This window comes from Phalaenopsis equestris, unplaced genomic scaffold, assembly GCF_001263595.1.
Source record: "Phalaenopsis equestris unplaced genomic scaffold, ASM126359v1 Scaffold000004, whole genome shotgun sequence".
NCBI classification, from domain to species: domain Eukaryota; kingdom Viridiplantae; phylum Streptophyta; class Magnoliopsida; order Asparagales; family Orchidaceae; genus Phalaenopsis; species Phalaenopsis equestris.
The window spans coordinates 359,590-386,945 of NW_018164446.1; the positions used below are offsets into that span (position 1 = coordinate 359,590).

Below are 27,356 nucleotides of genomic sequence, written 5' to 3' on the forward strand. Positions count from 1 at the left end.
AGAGCTATTTTTGCCATTTTTCCCCCCTGCAGATTTCAACTGTTATTCCTTCCTGCAGGAAGTTGTAGTTGTAGCCACCTCCATGGTGTCTTTCATCATTTGACATATGTAAATTATGGAAACGAAGGGAAGCTTCTTACAGAGGGGTTGTGTTATTCACTAACAGAGTGAAAAGAAGATCCATAGAGATTCTTTAGTGTGCACATATCACGAGAAAGCTCGAAATGGAAAAAAGACGCTAAAGGCTAAGCAAATAAGCAAAAATTGAATAAAACTAAAAGGGCAAAAAAATAATAGAGATATGCATACATAACGTCAATTCGAAAATGGAGTGCCAACAAATCTCTTATTAAGTTCCACAAAAAAAATAGAAAAGTTAAAACACTTGTTGGTATCACTATAAAAGTCTAGTATAACATGTGCTCGTCCTTTTGCATTCCCAAGTATCAGCTTCTCTTCTCATAATTTAGAGTCTAAAAAATGCCCAATCCTCGCTCCTGGATTATTGATTCCAGAGCTACATACCATATGACAACTCTTCAACATATTTATTTTCTATATTTACCATCCTAACAACAGGAAAATAACCATCTCTGATGAAATCAGGAGTCATTCTTGACCAAGAAAACATTCTTATAAGCAAACTCCTCACACTTTGATGTATTAACACATTCAAATTATTCACCAACTAACTATTCATCAAAAGTTAACCAAACATTCTAAATGTAGTATTACATTTTCCCCTTCACATTATACATTTCAGGTATGAAAAATAAAGAAGATGATTGCACTTGCTAAAGAAAAATAAGATCACCATGATCTTTAGGCATCCAATTATCATGAAAACTCCAAATACTTTCCAAATACTTTTTCTTGTTGAAGCCTTTCAAATCTAATAATGAAAGGAAATGACTCAAACACCTATGGCTTGACCTTCTCTTGTTATTCTCAAACATAAATTTTCTTTATTATTAAAAATACATTAATATTGAAGAATTTCATTGTGACGTTTGTGAGTTAGCAAAATATAAGTATATTAATTTTTCACTAAGGAATGAAAAATAAAGAAAATGATTGCACTTGCTAAAGAAAAATACAATCACCATCACCTTTAGGCATCCAATTATCATGAAAACTCCAAATACTTTCCAAATACTTTTTCTTGTTGGAACCTTTCAAATCTAATAATGAAAGGAAATGACCCGAACACCTATGGCTTGACCTTCTCTTGTTATTCTCAAACATAAATTGTCTTTATTATTAAAAATACATTAATATTGAAGAATTTCATTGTGACGTTTGTGAGTTAGCAAAATATAAGTATATTAATTTTTCACTAAGTAGTGCAGTAATCGAAAGATATTTATCTCTTACTCATAGTGATTATATGGGGACCAACTTCTACACTAGCATATTTGAGGCTTAGTGTTTATATCTTTTATTGATGGATATACCCGTGATCATAGATCTTGCTAGTAAAAATCAAAAGAAAATAAGCACCATCTTTCTAAATATAATAAAAAATCAATTTAATTTTGAAATTAAAGGATTGAGATTTTATAATGCTAAAAACTTCTAACCATCCCCTCAAATTCTCAAGAAAAAAGAATAATACGTGAGACCTCCTGTTATACACCTCAACAAAATGGCGTGATTAAACAAAAAAAATGATGTTTTTTACCACTACAAAAGCTATCCTTTTCTAAAAAGAAAGTTCCAAAATAATGTTGGGGAAAAGCCGTCTTAATAGCCACTCGCAACATAAACAAGTCCCTCATTTTAAGCGTTCTACTCAAAATCTCAGGCAAATGTTTTTACACCTCAAGTAAATTTACTCTCAATCTATTTGAAAATGTTGCCTTTGTCCATACACATCCTCAAAATAAAGAAAAATTATATCCAAAAGCAATTATATGTATTTTTATTCCCTACTCTTCCAATCCAGAAAGATATAAATGCTACCAGCACCCATGAGAAAGATGTATGTGTTTGCTACTCACTTTTCATCAGTAAGATTTATATTTTATTGCTACTTATCCCAAAAAAGAAATATTATTCACAAATAAATTATTTTTCTTAAATTGTCATTCCTTACCCCTTACAACAACAAACAATTCCAACCCTGAACCAGAGACTCCTACAAACATCAAGTTTATACCAGAAGCTATTCAATCATTATAGGTTTACTCCAAGAAGTACTTTCAATCGACACAAATCCAATCAACTGAATAAATCCCTAACAACGAACTTGCTAAGGGATACCATTAACCTGCAAAATAAAAGTACTTCAAATGAACATCCCTTACACCTGTTCTTATTTTACAAAAATATATTTAACATCAATAAATCCTTCCTCACTGGCCTTCAGACCATTTTATCCCAAAAATCATGTCTAAGACTTCAAATAATAAAAATTGAAATAATGCAATAAGAGATCTAGAAAAGGACATGCATATCTAGTTCCTACTGAAAATTGACTCATATAGTAACAAAAAATATTATATAAATTGAAGTAATCTACAAGAGCATAGTTTAGAAGGTTTGCTGAAATAATGTTCAACATGGGATCCAAATAGAGTAAAAAAAAAACATACATTAGTCGTCAAACACATGGCTTCAGGAGTAGTCTCCACATTACTAGTTTATGTCAACGACATCATCATAATATATAGTGAAAATTTGAAGTCGACAAATTAGGTAAGTTAAAGAATTTCCTTAACATCAAGGTTACACAATCTCGACATGGGACCTTTATGCCACAAAAAAAATGCATAATGTATTAAAAAAGCACAAATTAAGATGTAAGTTTGTCACGAGCGCCATGAAATTTAATCATAAACTTGGAGATGCTTAAAAAAATAGCCATAGAAAAAAATCTCCTATTAAAGGCTTGCGGGATGAAATACGAAAGCTGATGCAGTAATTGGTAAGTTAATTCATGCACAATACTAAAGAATCACATCTTAGAGCTGTACATTTACATCAAATTTAACATCTAAAAGGAATTCCAAAAAAGAAATTTTATTCAAAATGAGAGTGGATCTGACACTTGAAGTAAATATTGATGCCAATTTTATAGGATCTTTAGCTGATAATAGATCAACTTCCAGGATATCAAATATTATTAGGAGGCAATCTCATTCTTAGAGGAATACAAAATAAAATATAATGTTAAAGTCTAGCTCAAATTTTGAATTTAGATCTCAGTATTAGAAATCTGCAAACTGATATAACTAAAAATTATTTTGGAATATATAAACATTGACTAAAAAAGTCATTTAAGACTACCATAACAAGTCAACCAAAAATATTTCGCATAATCTCATGCAACAGAACTGAAAAAATATTGAAGGGGATGGTCATTTTATTAATAAAAATCAAGATAGTAATTTAACATGTACTTCATTTGTGTTACAGATGGGCTACGTGTAAATATTCTCACCGAAGTATTATCACGAACAATATTTCAAAATATGATATGAAAGTGTGGAATGAACAAAATTCTTTCATTCACTTGAGACTGTAAAAAAATGTTAATCCAACACAAAATAATGTTAAACTAGTTATCACAACTTAATCAATATTGACGTTCACACGACAACTCAGCACAAGCTAAAAAAATACCAGTAAGGAATAAAATGGAAGTTAATCAATCCAAGAAACAGAGAAACAAATGCCGCCTTCTCAATGCTCCTTACCTCAAAAGTCTTTCTAAAGAAATTGTGAAGAAGTTTTTCATAATTTAAACGGACTGAGCCAGCTCCCACAGCACCAGAAGTGAAAGCAGAAAGTGCCTTCTGAACAGCAACTTCATGTTCTCCTCTAAGAATGGCCTAAAGAATACATAAATAAATAAGGTACTTAATTTATTAGAAATTATTCTCAAGCATAACAACTCTTACATCATCAGCTGGTTTTGTGCGGTCGAAGGAAGACAAGTAAACCTCAGTAGCATGGTCATATGCTCGGCGGCACTCTGCTTCTTCAACACTCTGTAAAACATGTCACCATAAAAGTAAGATAGATTTACATAGTATAATTCAACTCTTATGTCTAACATCCAAACTTCAATTTTTACACATATGCCTCATTACCCATGCATGAAAAGGTGATTTCACATTTTAAAAGTTCAAATAGTGGTGTTTTAGATGTGATATGAAAGATTTGGTTGGTATAAATGTGAAAAACAAAGTTTAGCTGTTAGATATGTAAATATATAAGAATTAGGTCGTATGTATGAAAATGCACCTAAGACTAAATAAGAGAATGCATGTACTCAATGGACAGCTTTTCATATTTCTAATTAAAAAAAAAGCCAACTTCAATTTCAAACCATCAAAACCAACCGTCATCTTTCTTGATTAAGTTTTCATTGTGAAAAATAAAGAGGATCACATTAAATCTAATTTTCATCCTATTACTGCTTATGATGCATTATACTTTAGATCTTGTTATGATTATCAGACAACCAGCTTAAGGCATACTTGAAACATATTTTCTAGGAACCAGAATTGGAAGCACCCACTAAAATATCATGCTTTCGAGTGAGTAAAATCAGAAAGAGGCTGCACCTTATTTTTTTTCAAACATATTTCCTAGAAACAAGAACTTATGATGAAGCAGAGTACAATAGCCATGAAATTTATACGTAGATATAAAAAACAGCTTAACACTATAAAATAAGATAAAAAATAAAGAACGTAATTTGCAAAATTGAGAACTCAAGTGGTTGAGATGTAGAAACCGGATTTGATCAATTCACAAGTAAATCACACCACGCAAAAATACACCGATCCGAGTGATCCGGAAAAAAAAATAAATAAATAAATAGAAGCGGAAGCGCACAACACAAAGAATCATCCAAAAAATCACACAAATTTTAATGTAAAATAACCCGACAACGGGAAAAAAAAATCACGGAGCTACACCATACCAAAAATTCCACTATGAAATGAGGAGAAATATACAGACTACACCACTGCAAAGTTCCTCTCGACAAGCATGAAACTCACAAACACTCCTCTCTCGATCGCACAAGAGCAAACTGTATAAATCCAACACATAACTCGTTTCACTGCTCACTCTGTCCCGCTCTTGTTACATGCATTGTCGAAAGATGCATTCCTCATATAGAAGTCGATGATTTAAATCCTGATCAAAAGAGAAACCGCTCCTAGCGCTGAAGCGGGCGATGCCTTTCCACACGCTATGTCTGGAGTTATTCTTATGGGAGTTGGATCGCTCGTCCTGAGCGCTGAGTTTCCGAATACTCTATTTCTCAACCTACAAACGACCAACTTGCAGCGTGGTTGCGCCCATTTAGGGGATTAGATTTCCAAGTGCTCGGTTTACTAGGTGCCCCTGGTGGCACAAGGGTGCCACACTTGGGTGTTGGGATGCCCTAGCACCCATAGGGGCGCCTCTATGACGTGTTTGAATGTATCAGTATGTTTTATGTATGAGTGTGTTTATCAGTGTTATCATGTATCAGTACTTTTTATGTACGAGTGTGTGTTTATCAGTGCTATCATTTCAGTGATGTGCTCTGTTATGTATGATTGTATGTTTTAAAAAGTATCCGTGTTTTGACTTTTTTTATATATTATTTTCGAATTCATGATATGTATTTCTTTAGCTTCAGATTTACATATTAAATCATAGTTTTGTAGTGACATTTTATTTTTTAATTTTGTTTGATTTCTTTTAGAATGACAACTATGAATAACCGTGATTGAGAAAGATGTAAAAGAATTATTACAGCTGCATTTTGTTTCATGTCTGAGTAATATAACTCATATATTACTTGCACTACCTAAATGACAACAACATACATTGATGATAAACCCAACAAGATTTCGTGTGTTTCTTATGACACAAGCTATATTTCTTTATAAGTTGAAAGAATTGCACCAAGATTATGGTCTCTACAACTCCTCTAGGATGACTTCAAGAGAAGTTTTAGCTATCTCTCTATAAAGACGGCTGTGGAGTGATTCCAACACTCATTCGAAGTAATTAGTAGATATTTTTCAATTAATTTTAATGCTCTTGTCAGCTTATCTTCAAAGATTATCAGACCTAAAGACTCAATATTCCAAACGCCACGCCTACAAAGATTTCACAATATCAACTTTATATGTCATATTTGAAGGTAGATTTCTCTGTTTATATTTTCCAAAAACAAATTATACGTAGTAACTCTAATATGTTATTTAGATGACTTAGGATTGTGTTAGAATAAATGACGGAACACATGCAGATGCACATGTCTAACAGTGAGACTATTGCATATATTGGTCGGTCGTGGTTCACCAAAATAAAATGTTATGGTTGTATGTCATTTTAACATATGTTTCACTTGAAATGGTTGGATGAGAAAAATAGTGCACATAATAGTCGTATATTCAAATTTGCTACGTTAAATCATCAATACAATTTTCACATGTCGTCTCGAGGTTTGCTTGTGTATAAATAAATTAAATAATTTTTTCTTTACAATGCTAATGATTATACTTTAATAAGAAAATATTATTTGGTTGATGCTAAATATACATTACAAAAAGAGTTTTCAAGTAATTTTCTAATGCAAAATATCATATTCCTAATTTTAAAATACTTATAGTTTGGGGAAGCAAAGAAATGTTAAAGAAACAGTACTCTACTTTACGTGATAGTATTGAGAGGACCTTTAGGGTTTCGAAAAAAAATGAGGCATTCTACGGGATATGTCCTTTCAGCAAGAGAAGATTGGGTTTGCTACAATGGCGCTTCATAATTACATTTGTCGACATCCTTCATTCAATGATATTGATTTAATTAGTGCAGATGAAAATCGGCACGTCCCTCTTGAAGCATATAAATATAGCCTAGGGCAGTCAATATCACAAGTTAATTGTGATTTAATTGAGTCTTGTACATAGAATGCGGAAGATGCTGGGAATATGAGGTGCTGCAGAGATGATTAGGTTGCGAAAGCATATTACAAATGCATGTTAATGGGTGAAATGATGTTGTATGTTAGTTTTTATTTAGAAATGTTTAAAGTAATGTGTAAACTCTTAATGTGTATTATAATGAGTAAAAATAACAATATTTATTGTTTAACTGCTTTAAGTGTTTACTGTATATTTTTCATACAACTGCACATAAGGGCATTTCTATCTTTTGTTAATAAACAACTAAACACAACAAATTTACAATTGCATTTTCCAATAAAAAACACTACTTTCTGACAACTTTCTGACGGTCGTTTTTTTTCAGACAACAACTTCACTACTACTTTTTCAGACAGCTGCAGCTGCCCCAAACGCACCCTAAATGGTTTGCTAAGAACATGGTGGTTCATTTCCTTGATAAATGACCATAGAAAAGCTAGTTGGGTCTTTCATAAAAAAGAAAAATTAGAAGCTTGTGATTAGTTCAAAAAAATTCACAAAACCCTCTAAAATGTTCTTCAAATCACTATTTATGGTACACAAACGATACTTCTCGAAGAGTTTACCCAATATCTTGATGACAACAACACACCACATCAAATCTCTCTTGCCTTCATACACCCCATAAAACAAAATTGTTGGAAGATAAAACTAACACCTTTTTAAGGTTTCTCAATTTCTTATGTTTTCTAACTTCATTCTAAACTTCATTTGGGAGTAGCCATTCACATTGCAACCAGTCTAATAAATCATCTATCATTCAAAACACTTGAACTCTAGACATACCTATGTGCCCTTAAGAATTACCCATAAAAAAATTATCAGTGTGCAAGTAGCAAGCTTAATGCAGGCTCCAAATGAGTGTTCATTTGACATTCCCCACCACAAAAGGTAATAATATTATTCCTCCACCTTGAATTCTTTTATCTCATTACATGTCACCATTGAAACTAGTTATTCATTGCCCAACAAGACACAAATCTTAGGAAGAACATCATTAGAATTTTACTTTGGCCATCTCATTACCTCTCTCAAGTTGACCCAAACTTTCAACATGCTTCAACTCTGATGACTCTCTTTCCTTCAACATCAGTAAAAGTACTAGTCTTATCAAGATCTAATTGCAAAAAAGAACAAAATGGTGTACTCAGGGAGACCCAAAGCTCATCAAAACTACCAATCATCAAACATACAAAACTATTAAAATGAAACTACGAGCTAGGATTTATTTATTGTTTTCAGAAAAGGGATAAGATCCTATACCGGACACCCTATTTCTAACCACGTAGCATACTCATAGTTATCACTATAATTCAGAACAATCACTACCATGATTGATAAACTTGATAAACAAAAAAATATTTATGAGGCCCTTCAATACAAAAAAAGGAAAGAGGTCGTACATGAGTAAATAAGAGCTCGAAATGAAAAAAAAAAAAAAATTGATGTCTAAAGCTAAAGAGAAAAAGGCGATTATACAGAGATAAAGATTTGCCATTTAGCATTAATATAAAGTTGATGAGACTACTGGTTAATACATAGCATGACCGGTGAGGATTTTCTTAAACATATGAAATAGACTATAAAAAAACTTGTGCTTCTGGTGAGAAACTACAAAAATGGGTTAGTTCTCTTATTAGTAACTTAGATTGAGAACTTCATCAACTTACGTAAAAAATTATTTTTCAAATGTAAGTTAGAAGACAGTTCATATGAAAGCATTCCCACATTTTAAATCAGATGAGGAAAGAAACCACAACATTCCTTTAATGGTCTTAAAAATCTCCTCATGCTTGGTGGGCAAATCATAGTTAATTCCAATCCATTTTAAATAAAGGAAAAGTGGTCACATTTTTATGTAAATTTTGGAAAATTTATAAAACATATCAACCTTAATAACATATAAAGAAAATATTGTGATTACAGGTGAAAATAAAGAGGAGATCTATGACTTAAAAAGAAAGCTCAATAGGGAATATGAAGTGAAAGACCAGGATACTCTGGTACTTCCTCAGGATGGATATTACTTGAAAGTTAAAAAGATATCTTTTACCGTCAACAAAAATACACACTTGATCTACTTGATAAAAAAGGATAGTCAGTGTGTAAATAAGAATATAACCAAATGATCCTTAGACTTATTTTATGTGTCTATGTAGTTCCAGTTATTTTCTGTTGTCCAATTTAATACCTCTACTATCAGAGGATTGAAATAAAAAGTGAGATTAATTCATACAACAAAACCAACCTGCCAAGAGGAAGATATTGTGGGTACAGCACCCTTGTTGATGGCTTCCACGAATGTCTGTGTGATGCCAGCGAGAATAGGACCTGTCATAACAGTTGCTCCGACTTGTTTAGGTCTGGTTCTCTCAAAAACAAACTTTGCCAAAGCATCCAAGCCAGACCTAAATTCTGGTCTTAATCTATTAAGCTGCATCATAAAAATAAGCATCACAAAATGTATATCGGATTAGAAAATATAAACAAAAGAGTGAGGTCAGCCTGCCAAAATTTTCCATACAGGAATTTGGTCCAAGCGTTGAAGATCACTTTCATTGTTTAAAGGGCGCACAAGAGCAAAGCATTCTCTATCAGGGAAGAGCGCACGGATGGACTCCCGAATCTACGGATAAATAATTTAGAATAACAAGAAATGATTGATAAGAAGATGGCTCTTTTCTGAAATTATTTACCTCATTTTTTGCTGACACATCCTTTCCTCCTTGCACAGGCCTCAAGGCCAGCTCTAGGTAGTCACGCGGAGTGATTCTTTGGTTCTCCTCGACCAAATCCAAATAGAAGTCCTGAAATCATAAAATAATATGACATTTTTTACAAGAAAGTAGAACAAAGAACAATGTAATCCAGTAAACCAAGTATGATTACCCTTAGCAACCAGGCAAAGACGGGAGAAAACTGTCCCAGCTCAGATGTTGTACTCCTCCCACCAGAAGCCCGAACACGAATATGCTTAGTCATTTGTGTAACTAGAGATAAACGATCAAGTGCAGCCTCATCAATACCGCCCATCTAAATATGCCGGGAACACAGCAACTGGGGTCAGTCACTATGAGCTTGGTAGGAAGCATAAAAAGATTCAATATATGTATATGGACACTAGTTTTTAGGAAGATTTACATACATACCACTCAATTCTTATGTATTTACATATTTAGCACCCAGACTTCAATTTATACATGTATGCCACCTTGCCTATACTTTAAAAGGCATATTCCATTTTTAAAAGGTAAAATAGTGGTATTTTTGATGTGATATGAAGATTTGGGAGGTATAAATGTATAGAAAGTAAAGTTTAGGAGTTAGATATGTAAATATATAAGAATTGGGTGGTATTTATGTAAATGCCCCTTCATTTTAATGCAACAGAAAATCTAATATTGTGGAAAAATTTCTACCTGATTATAGATAAACATGCTTGATAAAAGAATAGCCAGAGAAAATATCTGAATGCTGTAAGTTCCCTGATAAGGAAATGCCCAAACCAAAAGTTAGATAGGCATACAAGATAAGCTGAAGTTGTTCTCAGTAAGGACTGATAATCAAAGCCAGACATAAATACATAGGAGAGTCCTAAGAGTAACATGCTTGTCGCTGAGAAAAGATGACATTATGCATAGAGACGGGCATCAAGAACCTAAGCTAAATGCTGCTCTATTCATACTTAATCTAAATAGTTATAATCTGAACCAGATGAAGGATAACCATAACTCACTTTTAAAAATTAATTCTGTTCTTATCAAGCCCATGCAGAGTTCAAAACTCTCATGAACTTGGGCTAGACGTGGTGATACTAGTTTGTGCAGTTAAAATTTACTGTCCTTTAGCATAAATTTCTTCATGATTTTTCTAAAGCTTGATTTTATTCAATTAGTTTTGTAGTTTGACATTAAAAAACAAAAAGAAATTTTTTTAACAAAAGAGCACAATATTCCATAAATAAAATCATTAGAGAACTACAAAGAAATAACTTCATCAACCTAAACAAATATAACTCATAAGAAAACAGGAGTAAGCTCCACGAAAGATCATCACAGAAAAATAACCAAATGAAAATTGAGTTAATAGCTGCAGCTAAACTAACATCATCCAAAAGAAAATAAAGGTACTCACTATAAAGAAAGATCATAGATAAATAATCAAATGAAAATTGAGCTATTAATAACTATAGCTTGTATAAGCTATAATGGAGCTTTTTTTCAACAACAAATGAGCTTCTTTTATAGGTCGTTCTTTACAGAGTACGAATAAGCTTTAAAAAGTAACACGTATGAGATAAGATCAACCAAAGTTTAGAGCCAAACATCAAGAATTAAAGCACAAGAGCAGGACCAGAATCATAGAAGGTTCATAGAAAAAAATGTCTGATTTTAATTAAATCAACCAAGGGATGCCTCTAGGCATCTTCTTTCATCCTAAGAAATTAAAAAAAAACAAGTGTCTTAGTAACATCTTTCATAAAGCGTAGGACAGCTTAAAGCCAAAGTACCATTTGATTTAATGCAATTTTCTAGATCACCTTGTTCTATCTTTACTTCATATAAAATCTATCAATATAGCAATACGCAATGCATGTTATACGTGCAAAGCTATCATGTATTTAATCTATCTAATTCAATGCTTTTTTTTTTCACCTTGTTCTTTAAAACCATTTGTGATATGCAGAATAGGGTGCAATTTACAGTTAGATGAGTTTGTTCACTAAAGCATTCCGACGTGGGAGCTTTTCCAGCACAGTTTTCTCACGGTACTGTAGCTGCTACGGTACCGCGGAAAAACATAAGCGGGAGATGAGAATTGAGCCCCAAAACAATTTTGTTTTCCTTTCTTATTCTTTCTTTCCTATTATTCTTCGTTCCTGGATTAGAAGTTTTTAATGAGTTTTATTTCAGATTTCTATTAGGACAGCCGTCGGCGTCCGTTTTCCACTTCGTGGGTTGTATCCGAGGGATTTGGTGATGCTTCGATTGTATCTCACTCCCAAGATGATGATTATCATCCTCCTATCTCCTTTCACACCCTCACCCGCAGCTCCCAGTTGCTGTATATTGCTGCAGCCAGCCACAACAGCACTCTGACTGTTCTTTTCTGCCGCTCCACCTTTCCAGTTGCCTCCCACCTCCTTCCAGGTTTGCTACCGCCCAAACTACACCTCCTCCCCGCTGTCCCAACCTTCCCATTGCGCTGCTGCCGCCCAAGACAACTAGGGAACACCTCCCTCCTGCTGCCCTATCTCTATCCACCCCCACTCCTTGCTATGATCACCCAAGACAGCCTCCATACTTCTTGTCCCTGCATTTCTGCACTTCCCCTTTGCTGCCACCAACATTCCTTTGCTGTCGCCACCCACGCCAACTGTCCTGATCCACCTAGCTGGCCTCCACCACCTTGGGATATGTTTTAGGGGTGTTTGTTTGTGTCATTTTATGTTTGTCATCACTTATTTCCTCTTTGAAGAGTCATCATTGTAACATTATTTGAATTCAACAATAATATTTCTATTTTTATTGTGATTTGGGTTAACATCGGTATTATTTAGTATCAGAACTATCCTAAACTTAATCCTATCATAGGATTTCTTAGCATGCACTATAACCCAAAAAGTTTCTTTTCTACTGTCAAATAATATTCTTTCCACTACCACATATCCCCAACCCTAATTCCACCTCGCTCATTTTCAAAATCAAAAACCTTAAACCAATTAATTTTTACCCTTTTTCACCTCCCAACGCAAAATAAAGCCTAGCCATACTCCCGATGAGTCAATGGCCGGAAGATTGATCGAGGGGAAAGGACATGATGTTGTTTGTGGGGAACTTACAAAGAGGGGTCCAAGAGATTTTTAGAGAAGATATGCAATGAGAAACTCGCCAACGATAATAGAGGCTTGCCACTTTTGAGATGAGGTAATCCGGATGGGTCACCCGTAGCCATAACGGTGACTTTCTAGATGGAAGGCATGCAGTGAATCTCCTCCACCATGCGGAATCCAAGAATTTAGAGCATCTATCTGGAAGAGTTGATCTGGAATATCTATGAAACCAAAATTGAGAAACAAAGGTGGATTTGCCAATTTTGACGACCACATGGATTTGGATGAGGTTATCGAATGACTTTGGACCTTGGAATGTGCCTTCAAGTGTCAGTATGTCTCCCTGGACGGGATGAAAAAACTAGCCGCCAGCAAAAGAAAAGTGCATTATTTTGGTGTCAAAATTTGAAGTACATACTTCAGCGTGAGGGAATAGACATAATCAATACTTGGTCTGAGATGAAACGAAAGATGCAGAGCAAGTTCCTACCCGCTCACTATACACTGAATGTTCAAATCCTAGTTACAAGAGTGGAGAGACCCCATCACTAGACGCCCACCACATCTTACGGGCAAGGTTCAACCCTAAGATCTTACAGTCAGAGCACACCTAAGTGATCATCCAAGTTAACCCCACCTGAGGAGATAATAGTTCAAAGTGGAAAACAAAAGGCACCAATCCACATTCCCCAATCTATCCTAGCTAGGAGGTGTTGCAAGTGTCACGGATTTGGGCATATTGAAGCAGATTGCACAACCAGGGGAATGACCCGTTTGACAGAGCGAGGTGCTCTTGAAAAAGAGGGCAATGACACAGTTGTCAAAAAGAAACTGAGAATACAAAGGAGAATGATCATATTGCAACCGATGAGGAAGAAAAGCACATAGTTCTGGTTGAGGGCATAAGGGAGACTGCATCAAAATTCACATTAATAGTCTAAGATGGTCATAAGTCCGAGAAACTAATTCCAAATACCAAGCAAGCCTAGATACGTGAGATTTAGACCTTTAAAATCTAGAGACTCCTTGAGTTGCCCATATTGAGGGAGGTCCAGCATCTGAGGTGGAACTTTTTCATGCCACTTCTCGAAGCCATAATAAAAAATTGGGGTATTAAATTCAGTTCAGTGGTATTCCCACTGAAAGCTGATCGGCAGGATGGATCACAGTGTTGGAAATCTCCTTAAAAGCTTTGTAGGATGGAACATCCTATAATGAGATCCAAATCCTTTTAGAGAAGAAGAAGAGACCTCTTCTAAGTGGTTATACGTCAGTGTGGTCAGTCCACCATAGATTCCGTTCCAGAGTTAATTCCTCCTTACAATCTTATTTATCAGAAGCACTCAAACGAGTACGATAAGTGGAAGAAGTCAATTACAAATTTGGTGGCGCGAGGCCTGGATTGTAAGGATACTCATCCACATATAGTGTCAGCTAAGGTTATGTCAAAAAAGGACGGATACATATTCTAACAGAATATGCTTTAGAACAACAACACCTACTAGATCGACCTACTAGAGAGATACAATATCTCTGCAACCTTCAACTTGGCAGACTTGATTTCGTGCTAGGAAGAGCCATGAGCTTCGATGAATGAAGTCGAAACTCCTCTAAGCCTAAGAGTGTGACACGGGAGCTTTTTCCCCCCACAGTTTCTCGCGGTATTGCAGTTGTTACAGTATCGCGGGAAAACATATAGCGAAAGAAGGGAGACGGGAGTCGGGCCGTTGAAACAGTCCTGTTTTCCTTATTCTTTTTTTTTCATATTATTCTTCGTTCCTTTTTAATCCTTCCCTATATATGGATGTATTAAGATTTGAATTAGAAGTTTTTGGCAAGTTTTATTTCAGATTTCTGTCAAGACAGCAGTTGGCGTCTGTATGCTTCGAGAGTTGTATTTGAGGGATTGACTTGTGTTTCGGTTGTATCTCTCTCCCAAGGTGATTATTATCCTCATCCTATCTCCATCAACATCCTCCCTCGTCGCTCCTGGTCATTGTATATGTTGCAACCGGACACAACATCCCTCTATTTGTTGTTTTCTGCCGCCCCAGCTTCCCAGTTGCCTCCCACTTCCTTCCAGCTTTGCTGACGCTCAAACCGCACCTCCTCTCTGTTATCCCAGCCTTTCCACTGTGTCGTTGCCGCCCTGCCGCCCTGCCGCCCAGCCGCCCAGAATAACCATGGAGCACCTCCCTCATGTTGTCCCATCGCTATCCACTCCCACTCCTTGTTGTCATCACCATAGACAAGCTCCATACTTGTTGTTCCAACATTTTTGCACTTCCCCTTGCTGCCACCAATATTCTTTTGTTGTCGCCACCCCTGCCGACCATCCTGATCCACCTAGCTGACCTCCACCACCCTGTGATACAATTTAGGTGTGTTTGCTTGTGTCATTTTTTTATATTTTTTATCATTTATTTCCTTTTTGAAGAGACATCGTTGTAACCTTATTTGAATTTAGCAATAATATTTCTATTTTTATTGTGATTTGGGTTAACTCTGGTATCATATTCATTCATACATACATACATATATATTGGTATGGCATGTCCAATTAATTTTTCATGATATTTTAATCAGCAATTAATAAAAAAAATGCCGAGCATTAATTATTTGGGGAATTTACATATATACCACGCAATTTCCTTACATATCTAACTCCTAAACTTTATTGTTTTACATTTATACCACTAATATCTTTCCTATCACTTAAGAAATACCACAGTTTAAACTTTTAAAAAGAGAGACACTTTTTCAAGCATCGGTAAGGTGGTATGTACGTAAAAATAGAAGTTTCGGTGCTAGATATGTAAATACATAGGAATTGCATGGTATAAATGTTTTCCTAATTATTTTTTCTGTGGATCTTCTTTCATTGAAATGCTACTTGCAAAATGAATTTTGGACAAGGAACTTCAAGATGTAGGAGGACGTGGGGGATAGAGTAGGGAACCTAGGCAGATTGGAGATGCCTCCCTGGAAATGTCTTTTGAAGATCCTTTATTGATGTTGTGAGAAATTCTTCACGCATCATGAAGGCATCTTATCCTTCTATTCCTAAATCAAAGCTTTCTTAAGGACAGCAAGCTAAGTCTACAAATTCCATGCTTTGTGTTTTGATAAGGGTCATTGAGCTGAGATCTGCAAAAACAGGGTCATATGTTTGGGTTGTAAATAAATTGATCATCAACCCACCTTCAATGCTATTTCAAGGTAAGAATTACATGCCTTACATCCAATTATAAAAGAAAACAAAAAATTTCCAAGCTTTTGTGTATCTTTATGTCTCTCATTCAAGTCTTCATAAATCAAGTATCACTGAAGCTCTTAGTATTGAAATAAATATTAGATATATTCTATTACTCTTATCAAACCAGCTCGTCGCTTTGCTAAGTTAGATAAACAGGTGTTTTAGAATCCTAGAGCAGATATCATTGAAGCTCTTAGTATTGAAATAAAGATTAGATTTACTCTTATCAAACAAGCTTGTCGCATTGCCAAGTTTAGATCTGCAGGTGTTTTAGAAACCCTTTTCAATAGAAGGAAAACTTTGCTTATCTACTATGGTTAAGCATAGGGATGAGATAATTAGAGCTTTAAATATTGGGAATCATCTACATGTTTCAGTAGCTATTCATGGTTTGTCTTTTTTATATTGGAAATGGGATGATTTGGATAAAATTACATCTAAATTTGAGAAGCTCAATTGATGAGCAAACATAAAGTTCCTTGAAGCTAGGATTCATGGTGAAGGATGTCTACATCAAACAAAAAAAAAATTTAAAACTTTATTCCAATTATTATATCCATTTTATTTTGAGAAAAATATCAAAATAGTCTCCTAAATCTTTACAGGGAGTCATTTCAATCACATAGTTTATAAAAATGTTAATCTAGCCCCCAGACTCTTTTAATATAAGCTAGAATTAGACACGCGAAGGACCATTTCAGTCCCAGTTCAAAGAGTGTGGGGACATCATAACTGATAATGAAATGTATTTCAATTTCATCATTGGGTCCTATATTTCAAAAAATAGAAACATTCATGTGAGTTCATGTATTGATACCGCACAATAAAATGAGATAGCTGAAAGAAAAAACAGATATTTCCATCAGGTATCTCACTCAATTATGATGCCCCATAAACTTCCAAAATATTTTTTGGGTGAACCAGTTTTTACTGCAACATATCTTATCAATCGAATGCTTGGTTTAGTACTTAACTTCAAAGCACCACTTCATGTTTTGATGGTTATCTATCCTCACATTAGAGTTTTCTCTTCTACTATACCACTCAAAATGTTTGGGTGTGTATCCTTTATTCCCATTTATTTTTCAAATCGCATAAAATTTTACCCAGACTCATTAAGTGAATTTTCATTTGGTATATCTCTAAAAAAATAGGTATAAGTGTTACTGTCATGTTACTAGAAAATATTACAACTCAATGGATGCCATATTTTTTGAAAATCAATCATACTATCCCAAATATGATGTTCAGGGGGAGTGTAAATAGACATCAATTTTGGGATGCATTGGATGTCACCTACACAGCCTTACAATCTACTCTTTCACCTAACCTTCCTATTCTTGTTGAGAATATCCAACTAACCCAACCTGCATTCCATAATAAAGAACTTTGTGCGTACACGAGGAAAAAAACCTTGAGCTGCTGGAAGACAACTTACAAAGACAGAATTGCTCCAATCAAAACCTGAGTCCACATTTACTTGAAACTTCAAGTGAGGAGTCTACAACTCATGAGTTACCCCTTCCTCTTCTGATGTTGATGATAATGAAAGTTGTACTGCACACCTAAATCAAGATTATGTACCTTACGGAAAGCTTTCCTTAGCCTTTATAGCATTTATATCTCACCTTAATAGCGTGCAGATTCATAAATCTATTCATGAAGTTCTTGAAAATCCAGAATATAAGAAAGTAGTCGAAGAGGAGATTCAAGCACTAAAGCAAAATGACACGTGAATTCTTACCAAACTCCCTCAGGATAACAAGTCAGTTAGATGCAAATGGATGTTTGATATCAAACACAAAACATATGAAGGTAATGAAAAATTAAAAGCGTGACTTGTTGCAAAAATTTTCACTCAATCTTATAGATTGACTATCAGGAGACATTCACACCATTTGTCAAACTAAACACTATCAGAGTTTTCTTTCAGTAGCAGTTAACAAGAAGTGGAGGTTGCATCAAATTGTCATAAAAAAACCTTCCTGAATGGAGATTTGAAAGAAGTGTGCATGGAGATATCACCGAGACTTGATAATGATTCTAACAAACACCTAGTTTGCAAACTCGAGAAATCTCTTTATGGGATTAAGCAATCACTAAGAACGTAGTTTGAAATGTTTGCTAAAACTATGAGATCTAATGAATATTTTCAGGGACAAACCGATCATACTCTACTCATAAAACACAACTCAAGGAGGAAAGTTTATTACAATGATAGTATATGTGAATGATATGAATCTTATTGGTGATGATGAAAGAGAACTTCTCAAGTTCAAAGAAGTACTTGCCACTGAGTTTGAAATCAAGTACAATGGAACCATAAGACCTTTTCTAGGTATGGAGGTAACAAGATCCAAGAAATGCATTATGATATCACAGAGAAAATACATCCAATATCTAATTAAGGGGACAGAGATGATTGGATGCAAACTTGTTGATACTCCAATGGATCCCAACTAGAAATCTATAACAAGAGAGAAGAAAGTATATTTGTTGATGGGAAGATATCAAAGATGGGTAGAAAACTAATCTACCTATCACATACTAGGTCAAATATTGCATACTCTAAAACATTATAAGTCAAGATGTGAATATCCCAAATGAACAGCATTTGAAGATATAATACTAGATTCTATAGTTTTCAAGAAGACTCCTTGTTAAGGATTAATTTTTGAGAAAACCAGAAAAAGAGATGTCAAAATGCTAGTTAAGTTGGGGAACTCACTGATAGAAGGTCTACCACAGATTACTGCTCCTATGCATGGAAAATTATGATTACATGGAGAAACAAAAAGCAACTATTATTTATAGAAGCGGTGCATAATGAAATTATAGGGCACTCGCCTTTAGTAGTCTTCAGAGAACGAGAGAAGAGCAGTGAGAGACTAAGAGGCAATGAGCGAGAGAAGAAGATAGGAAGAAGAAAAGGTGAGGTTTTGACGTATCAAGTGCAAGCATGGGAAGAATAGATTGAACCACTACTACCATGGGGCTTTCCCTTGTTGTGTGACACTTACTATGCTCAATCGGCCACAAACGGTAAAAGAGGGAGAAGGCAAGTGGCACAGTGCTCGAAGAAAGGAGAAGCGCTCGCTTTCTCTAAAGGCAACGTAGGGTGTGAATCTTTGCTTAGAAACCGGAGGAGGTGCAACCGTGCCCTAGCCAAATGAAAGTCAAGGAGGTAGAAGTCTACACTGATGCTAGTTGGTTGGGTTAGGAAACTCACTGATAGAAGGTCTACCACAAATTCCTACTCCTATATGTGGAAAAATCTAATTACATTGAGAAATAAGAAACAAACTGTTGTTTTTAGAAACAGTGTAGAATCAGAGTATATGACACTCGCCTTAAGAATATGTGAAGGGATCTAGATTTTGAAATCATTAAAAGAATTGGGTGTACCTCGAATAGGCCTATACAAATGTTTTATGTCAGTCAAACATTCATCAGTAATGTCAAGAATCTTGTGGATCATGACAGGACTAAAGAAATTAAAATCAATAGGCATGTTATCACTGAAAAAGTATAAGTTACAACCCTACACACCAACAAGTAGTTGTTGTCTTCACCAAAGCTCTTGCTTTAAACATTTTCTAAGAGTTCAATGCCAAGCTTGGTCTCTACGACATCTACAACCCAGCTTGAGGGGAGTCCGGAAAACTAAGTTTCGGCTCCTTTTCATGTTGGGTCGGACGGCCACTTCAAAACTAGTGGAAGTGATTGGGAACAACTTTAGTAACCTTTTTATTAGTACTATTCCCTCTATATTTTATGTTTCTTTATTTTTTATTTCAGAATTATTTATTTTCCTAATTTAAATTAGATATATTTATTAAGTTTATAAATTAAGATGGATTGGTTTCCCAATATATATGTACTCTACGTGTGAATAATAATATAAAGTCATTTTTTCTCTCCATACCTATTTTCCATAGTTTGACATCTAATTTCTGATGATGACTATAGAATTTGAGCTCTATAAATAAAAGTACTAAATCTAAACAAGCACAGTTATTAAACTAGTTTGTAATTTTAATTGTATTGATGTGGAAAAATTAGGACGACAAAACAAAATAAAAGTTAACCATAAAATTCATATTAGCTGTAATTAAAGTATCCACCTAAAGTTGAATTGCTTTCATGCCATTTCACTGAGACTTGAGAAAAGTTGGAATCCTTGAGTTGAGGCATCAAAAGACAACTTGATATTCAAGAAATAACAATATCTCAAAGTTGCCAAAGTAAACTACAGAATATCACATAATATAGCATACAAAAGGTTTTTTTTACATCAAAATAAAATGTTAGAAAAACTAAACCTAAAAAAGTGTGTTTAAAGAAGGTTTGTTGGAAATCCAAATAAATAAGGAATAACATTACGAAGGTAGACATTGGATGGCATAAAGGTAAAATACAGCGAACTAATGAACAATAACAATAACAAGTTTTTATCCCACTAAGTGGAGCATTTGTGTTCTATAACACAAACATGAGAGGTAAACTTAAATATAGGAAGCATGACTAGAAAGAAAATGTCTAACCGTCTGATCAAAAGCATCAATTCCTTCACTATCCAGTAATAAAAGGTTGTACTCAGTTCCATCCAGAGTTGTTCGCTTCAATGGTGCACTCCACATCCATAGCCCCTTCGTGCACGGTCGATGAGTGGAAGCTACTTGGAAGCCACTACTCCTACCATGAAGCTATCACATGTCCATACATAAGTTATATACAAAAATCCATCAATATGATAAAATAAATCATTAAATAAAAAGTGCACCTTCAACATAAAATTAATATGTACTTGCAACTTTCAGAGAATTATTAGGCAAAACAAAAAACAACTAACAGATGTGTGGAACCAAAAGAATAAGTTAAAATGATGATTTAGGGAAAAGCTTGCAATATAGATCTGCAATTGCTAGGAAAAAGGACGTACATAAGCAAATTATTAACAAGCAAGGGTTGTGTTTTGTTCAGTTCATTAACAATTTGAAGACCCTTTTTAACAATATGAGTTGATGACAATCGAATGCATTGAACAATTTAAGATTGCTGGATTCTATTGCATGAAATTGCTCTAGATTTTCAAATTAGAACAAGCTTAAGGAGTTAAAGAACCTTGAATAAATGTTGTCCAAAATTTTCAAGTACATTTGATGTTTTTGAATTGTAAAATAGCTGAATTAAACAAATTTTAGGGAACCTCATTTCTCACCTTTTGCTTGCTCCTACTTAATGTTCCTAAACCCTCAACAACAATAGGAAGTAAAAATGGGAGGTAAAGAAATCAGCATGGGATCTCGAAGGAGGAAAAGCATCGATGGGATTGATAATGAGTGAAGGACCCTCGACAAAAAAAAAAAGGTGATAAAGTCATGAATGGATCTCATTGGCAAAAGGACACCAATAAGGCCAACGTTTTGTGAAGGAGAAGAGTTCGTCAAGAATGTCCTTTATGATAGGAAGTTAAACCGATGGATGAACAAGGTGATATTGCTATTAACAAAGTGATATTTTTTTCTGTTATCGAAGGAAAAAAAAAATTATGCATGTAAACATGAAATTTTTATGTTGACTATGTAAATAAGATTGTTTTTAAGTGCTTTGTATGTAGATTACCCTTCAATTTTTTATTGGAACATTTACATAGATATTATTCAATTCTTATGTATTTACAGATCTAACACCTAAACTTCAATTTTTAATGATATGGCCCCTTACCTATACCTAAAAAGGTGTAATTCACTTTTTAAAAGATAAAATAGTGGTATTTTTTATGAGATATGAATATTTGGTTGGTATAAATGTAAAAAAGCAAATTTTACGTGTTAGTGGTATGCATGTAAATGCCACTTTTTTATTTAACGGATAAGCTGCATGATTTCGTGAAAATTAGATGGCCTGGTTCATAAATTAAAGGCTAAATTTTATACTGAATGCTATTGGATTATTTTTAATGTTAATCAACTCAACCTAACCTGACAAGATGTTGTAGAAAGTTTTTGTAGGATAGGCTTGTGCAGGGGTATGCATGATAATCAAAAAATCATATTGAACAGTTTTTTTTGGAAGATTTCGTTCGGTTTTAATATTAGAGGTTCAAATATTGATTTTGATTAGTGAAATATTTAATTTTTGGATTTTGGGTCGGTTTGAAAATCACATATTTGGAAAAAATTAAGAAATTTGAGAATTACAATTTTGGATAAAATTAAGAAAATCAATTAAAAAAGTACTAAATTTAAATGCATTTCGTAATTCATATTTTTTTCTTTTGTTTGGCTTCTCCATTCAAGCTTCCAAGAAAGTAACCCATTATCTTAATGATTATCAATTATGTAATTAAAAAAAACACCATAGTTCTAACGAATTTGTTGTTTTGTTTGATACAGTTCAGCATTTTATTTGGTCGGTTTGGTCGAGATTCTTAGACATTCAAAACCTTCCAAACCAATTAGTTTCGTAAATTTGTCATCCAAACTGTCCAAACCAATTAAAATGCACACCCCTACACTTGTGCAGTTGTAGAGCAGAGAAAAGTATCAGGTATTGTTAGAGGACATAAAAATGCAGAACCAGCATCAAAAGAAAATTGTGGGAGAGTATGGAGAAGCATGTGCTGCAGTCACTGGCAAAAAGCAAGGAAAGACCATTCCAAAGTCCAATATTCACAGGCACGCTCCAAGCAGGTCAATAAACGAAACACAATTGGAACTCAAATCGACACCATGGTCAGAAATGGAAGAAATGTATGCCTATTTACAACCCTATAAATATATGCCAACCGGAAAAGTGGTCTGAATTTGGAATAAAAAAAAAAAAAAAAAACCTGGTTTAGAATAAAGCTTTTGCCTTGTCGAGCTCTCCCGCAGACAGAGACGACGCCTACAGGGCCTTTCACGAGCTGAAGGGCAGCGACGGCCTCTGCGTCCACGACGAACTTACCCTTTTCGTCGCAGTACACGAGACGGAGGGGCCTCGCCGGCCCATGGGCAGCCGAGCTAGGGTTAGCGCTTCCGTTGGTTGAACCCGATGAAGTGTTGGTGTCCTTGGACCCCGAGCCCCCGCGGAATCCCAGCATCTGCATCATCTTCCTTCACTGCGAAATTACCGTTTCTTTTCTGCGACCGATAAAGTTCCCTTTGCTTCGTTCTGGATTTATTCCTCGATTCGTTATGCTTTTACGGGAGAAATTTGAAGCGCGAGATGCTCGATGATGAAGGATTCGTTACAGGATTTGGCGGAATTCCAAATGGGGCCGTTTTCCTGCGAGAGCCCTGAAAGATTACCGGAAGGCTGTGTAGCAACACTGAACTCTTTTATATTTACATATCATATAAACTTACCTATATATATATAAAGATATAATTTAATTTTTTATAAGTTAAAATAATAATATTTTTTTAGGTAATATGAAAGATTTGGGTGATGTAAAAATAAACAAAAATTTATACATAAGATATGTAAATGCACAAGAGTTAGATGTGTACATCAAAAATGTGTTCGCCCGAATTTCAAAAAAATCTAAGTGCAACGAAGAAGACGACGCAGAGGTCTGAGACCCACTAGGGACAGTTTGAGGGCCCGTATTAACCCGATCAGCTTCTTTTGGCTGGGAAAGAAAAAAACCCATCAACGGAAGAATCCACTGACATTCCTTAACAAGGCCAGACGGATGATAAAAACCTCTCGGATCTTAGATAGGTGGTCGGCACCTCCCGGTCAACCTTTTTTCATAGGCGCTCGGGTCATGACCCAACCAGTCACTATCTCAAACGCCTAGCGCATTACCGCTCGAATCACGATCAGGTTGGACACCATTTAATCTCCTGACCATATAACTATGTTTTGCCCAAAATTCCCCATACTGTAACTACATCATTTGGGATACAAAATATAATATTACGTTCTTCAATTCTATGAATAAAGGTTACATGATTTTATTGTTCATTAATATGTTCTCTCTGCCCTTGTGGAAGCTGAAACAAGGACCAAACGAGAGCATGTTTTCCTACATCCTACGATTCAAGAGAGAGATGTTGAATGTGAAGGACCTTTAAGGTCCGAGAGGTTTCATTACGACGCCAGTTTACATGAGCCCTAAGATTTAGTCGAGATGTTGGAAATGGCCAACAAGCACACTATCATCGAAGAAAGCATCCCCCAATTAGAACTGACAGACTATCGTGCCCAAAAGAGAACCTCACAGAGGGATAAGTGGAAATCAAGAGAGGATCGCAAACTATTCGTACGACCGAGATACAAAGACAATCAACCCACTCGTAACAACAAAGGGTCCCACCAACATAACATTCAGAGAGGTCAGAGAATGAGCCAAGACCAATGACTGTTTCAGTATTATGAGAGGGCAGCCCCGTACTATGAACAACATTCAATGAGTACGAGGGCCTCTGGGCCACTCTATTAAGAGTGTCAATGGTGGAGATTGTGGATGTCATCTAAGATAAAGAATACTTCAAGAAAACGCCATCGATGAGGGGCAGAGCCTTTCTCTTGGATATGAGGAAGTACTGCAAGCACCATCAGGACCACGCCAACTATACGAAGATTGTAGGCACCTCTAAAACCTGATCGAGAAGTTTATCATATCTATAAATTTAAAGGAGTTTGTCACACTGTGGGCCACAAGACAGAGGCACGGGAAGGCTCTAGAAACTAAAGCTCTGAATGGGACCCATCCAGACAAATGTTGTGTCCATGCAAGGAAGGAGAACATGCCCCGAACTTACATTCACGGATGATGAATTGCCTTCAAGGATAACCCCTACAACGATGTCATCATTGTAACAAGGATAACAAACAGCTTTCAGGTCAGAAGTATCTTTATCAGCACTAGCAGTTTAGTGAGCATCTTGTTCAAGTCGGTGTTAATAAGCTCAATCTTGGAGCGACCTACTGGTAGCATTGACTGGCCCCCTTTACAGCTTTTTGGGAGAAAGGAAGTAGGCAGTAAGTATTATGTCATTAGTGGTTACTTTGGGTGGGGGTGGGGGTGAGAAGTAGTTCACTGAGATGAAGAACTTCCTGATAGTGGACTCACCTCCCACCTGCAATGTCATCTTTGGCCAACAACTACTAAATTATTTCAAGGTTGTGGTATACACATACCACATTGCAGTCAAATTCTCAGGAGAAGAAGTGGTGATCACTATCTTGGAAAATTCAGAGCAGTCTTGGGTCTTCTACCTCCAAGCAGTAGGAAGCTTGGAGTAGGAGCCGCTTGATTTGCATAACCGTACGGAAGGGGGTCTCAAGATCAGCAAGACAACTCTGGAGATTCCTGTCACCAATGAATATTCTGATATTCTTTTTAATAAGTAAAAAATTTGATGCTTGACATAGGGAGTTGCTAGTCCAAAGGCTTTGAGACCATCGTGATGTTTTTGCTTGCTACGCAACAGAGATGTTGGGACTACCAATCACATCATCTACCATTGATTGAACATGAGTGTCGTCACCTAACCAATAAAGCAGATGATTGGGAACTCAGTGAAAACAATGGTTGAGCCCGTCAGAGAGGAGTTATTGAAGTTAAAGGAAGCATTTTACATTCGGGAAGTTCAATACCCCACCTGGGACTCAAACAATTTCATGGTTTATAAGGCCAATACAAAGTGGCATATGTTCATAGATTTTATAAATCTGAATGTCTCTTGCCCAAAGGACTGCTACCCTTGTCGAGGATTAATACCCTGGTGGATTCAGTTTTGGTCCACTCCATGATGAGCTTCCTGGATGCCTTCTCAGAGTATCACCAAATAAAGATGCACTTGGACAACACTAAGAAGATTGCTTTTAAACTACTGGAGGTGTTTTATGTTACATGTACTGTCCTATGAGCTTAAAAATGCTATGGCAACATACCAGCGCTTGATGGATGTAAATTTTACTAATGAAAATAGGAAAAATATTGAAGTCTATGTGGATTACATCTTAGTGAAAATTAAGATGACTGAAAAATATATAAAACATTTAAAAGATATATTTCAGATTCTTAGAAACTATAATTTGAAGATAAACCCTCTATAATGCACATTCAGAGCCTCAACTGACAAGTTCCTAGGTTATCTCCTAACTCTCGAAAATACAAAACTCAAAAGTTAAGTTAGTTATGCATGTTGGAAAGAACGTAAGGGAAACATTCTATTGAAATCATAATTGCAAGTAACAATTGAAAATAAGAAAATTACAATACAATTTATTCCCACTTTCACAACATCTAACTCCTCTAACATATAATCAAGCTCTCAATTTTGTAAGAAAAAATTGAATTATAAGGTAGAAAAACACCTTAGCACCTCACCCTCGTGAGAAGAAAAGAACATTGACTAATTTAGAGTTTTTAACTAGTTTGTGTAGTAATGTTGAATATATTCTGGTCTCTCACCTCTAGATTACCCACTATGCCCTTTCTATAGGACCTACTATAGACCCTTAAGATCCAAACTCTAAACTGAATTTGAAAAAGAATCTAGTATTTCACCCTAAAAACATCAATTCTACGCCCATCAAAACTTATCTCCCTATCTATTTGCACTCCCCTTTAGGCGATCGCAATGACTCTGCCCAGAATGAAATGTGATACTCACTAGTTGGTTAAAATCATAGCCCTCCCAGGTCTTTATGTTTCTCAACAAATTTTAAGCTCACTAGTGGCCAATTTGCAAAGACAATGAAGAATCAGTGAAAATGCCATCACAATTTTTAAAAGTAAAAAGAAATTTTTAAATCATTCTCATCCCACAAGATTAATTCCCCAGAGCAAGGAGAAAGAAAGGGAACTCATAATTCATGGAGAATAAAACAAAAACACCAAATTTGTATTGAAATCCAAGTCTTAGAAACAAAAACTTGAAAACAAATACAAAGTACCTTATGTCTTCTCCCCAACACAAATTCTGGAGTCTCCTTGAAGAAATCTCCAAACTCTTACTCTTACAACACGAGACACGCTAAAACATACACTTAAAAACAAAAGTGGGACTTCTTAAAACATTCAAATGCTGCCAAAAAGTCCTCGTTTTCATCAAATTTTCCGTCCATATTAATAGATCCTTGAAAATAACTAAGGATTTCTTCAAACACCCCTTCAAAGTTGTTTCTTCAAACACCCCTTCCCCCTTCAAAGTTTGGTCAAATTCAATAGATCTTTCAGAAGGGAAGTTACTGGAGCTATAACGCCAGTCTGGGAGCTATATCACCCTCTGCCCACATCTGTGGCGTTATAGTGTCAGGGGGCGGCACTATGGCGTCATACCATGTTGCACCATTTTTGCTCATTTTCCATCATTTTCTCCAAATGTCC

The 27,356-nt window shown here is 35.3% G+C and overlaps 1 protein-coding gene across 2 annotated transcripts in view; it reads right to left on the reverse strand.

Moving 5' to 3' along the window:
• LOC110018162 (guanylate-binding protein 1-like) overlaps nucleotides 1–23,330 on the reverse strand; it is a 35,127-nt gene extending 11,797 nt beyond the window's left edge. The window contains exons 1-9 of one of the 2 annotated variants that reach the window (XM_020715374.1): nucleotides 22,860–23,330; nucleotides 20,569–20,730; nucleotides 10,355–10,420; nucleotides 9,825–9,968; nucleotides 9,632–9,742; nucleotides 9,460–9,561; nucleotides 9,184–9,369; nucleotides 3,903–3,992; nucleotides 3,699–3,833 (exon numbers count right to left, since the gene is read on the reverse strand). In XM_020715374.1, coding sequence (XP_020571033.1) covers nucleotides 3,699–3,833; nucleotides 3,903–3,992; nucleotides 9,184–9,369; nucleotides 9,460–9,561; nucleotides 9,632–9,742; nucleotides 9,825–9,968; nucleotides 10,355–10,420; nucleotides 20,569–20,730; nucleotides 22,860–23,120 — 1,257 coding nt within the window. In that variant the 5' untranslated portion in view covers nucleotides 23,121–23,330. The remainder of the gene's footprint in view (nucleotides 1–3,698; nucleotides 3,834–3,902; nucleotides 3,993–9,183; nucleotides 9,370–9,459; nucleotides 9,562–9,631; nucleotides 9,743–9,824; nucleotides 9,969–10,354; nucleotides 10,421–20,568; nucleotides 20,731–22,859) is intronic. The other variant, XM_020715375.1, reaches the window with a different exon arrangement.
• Nucleotides 23,331–27,356: the final 4,026 nt, after the last annotated feature.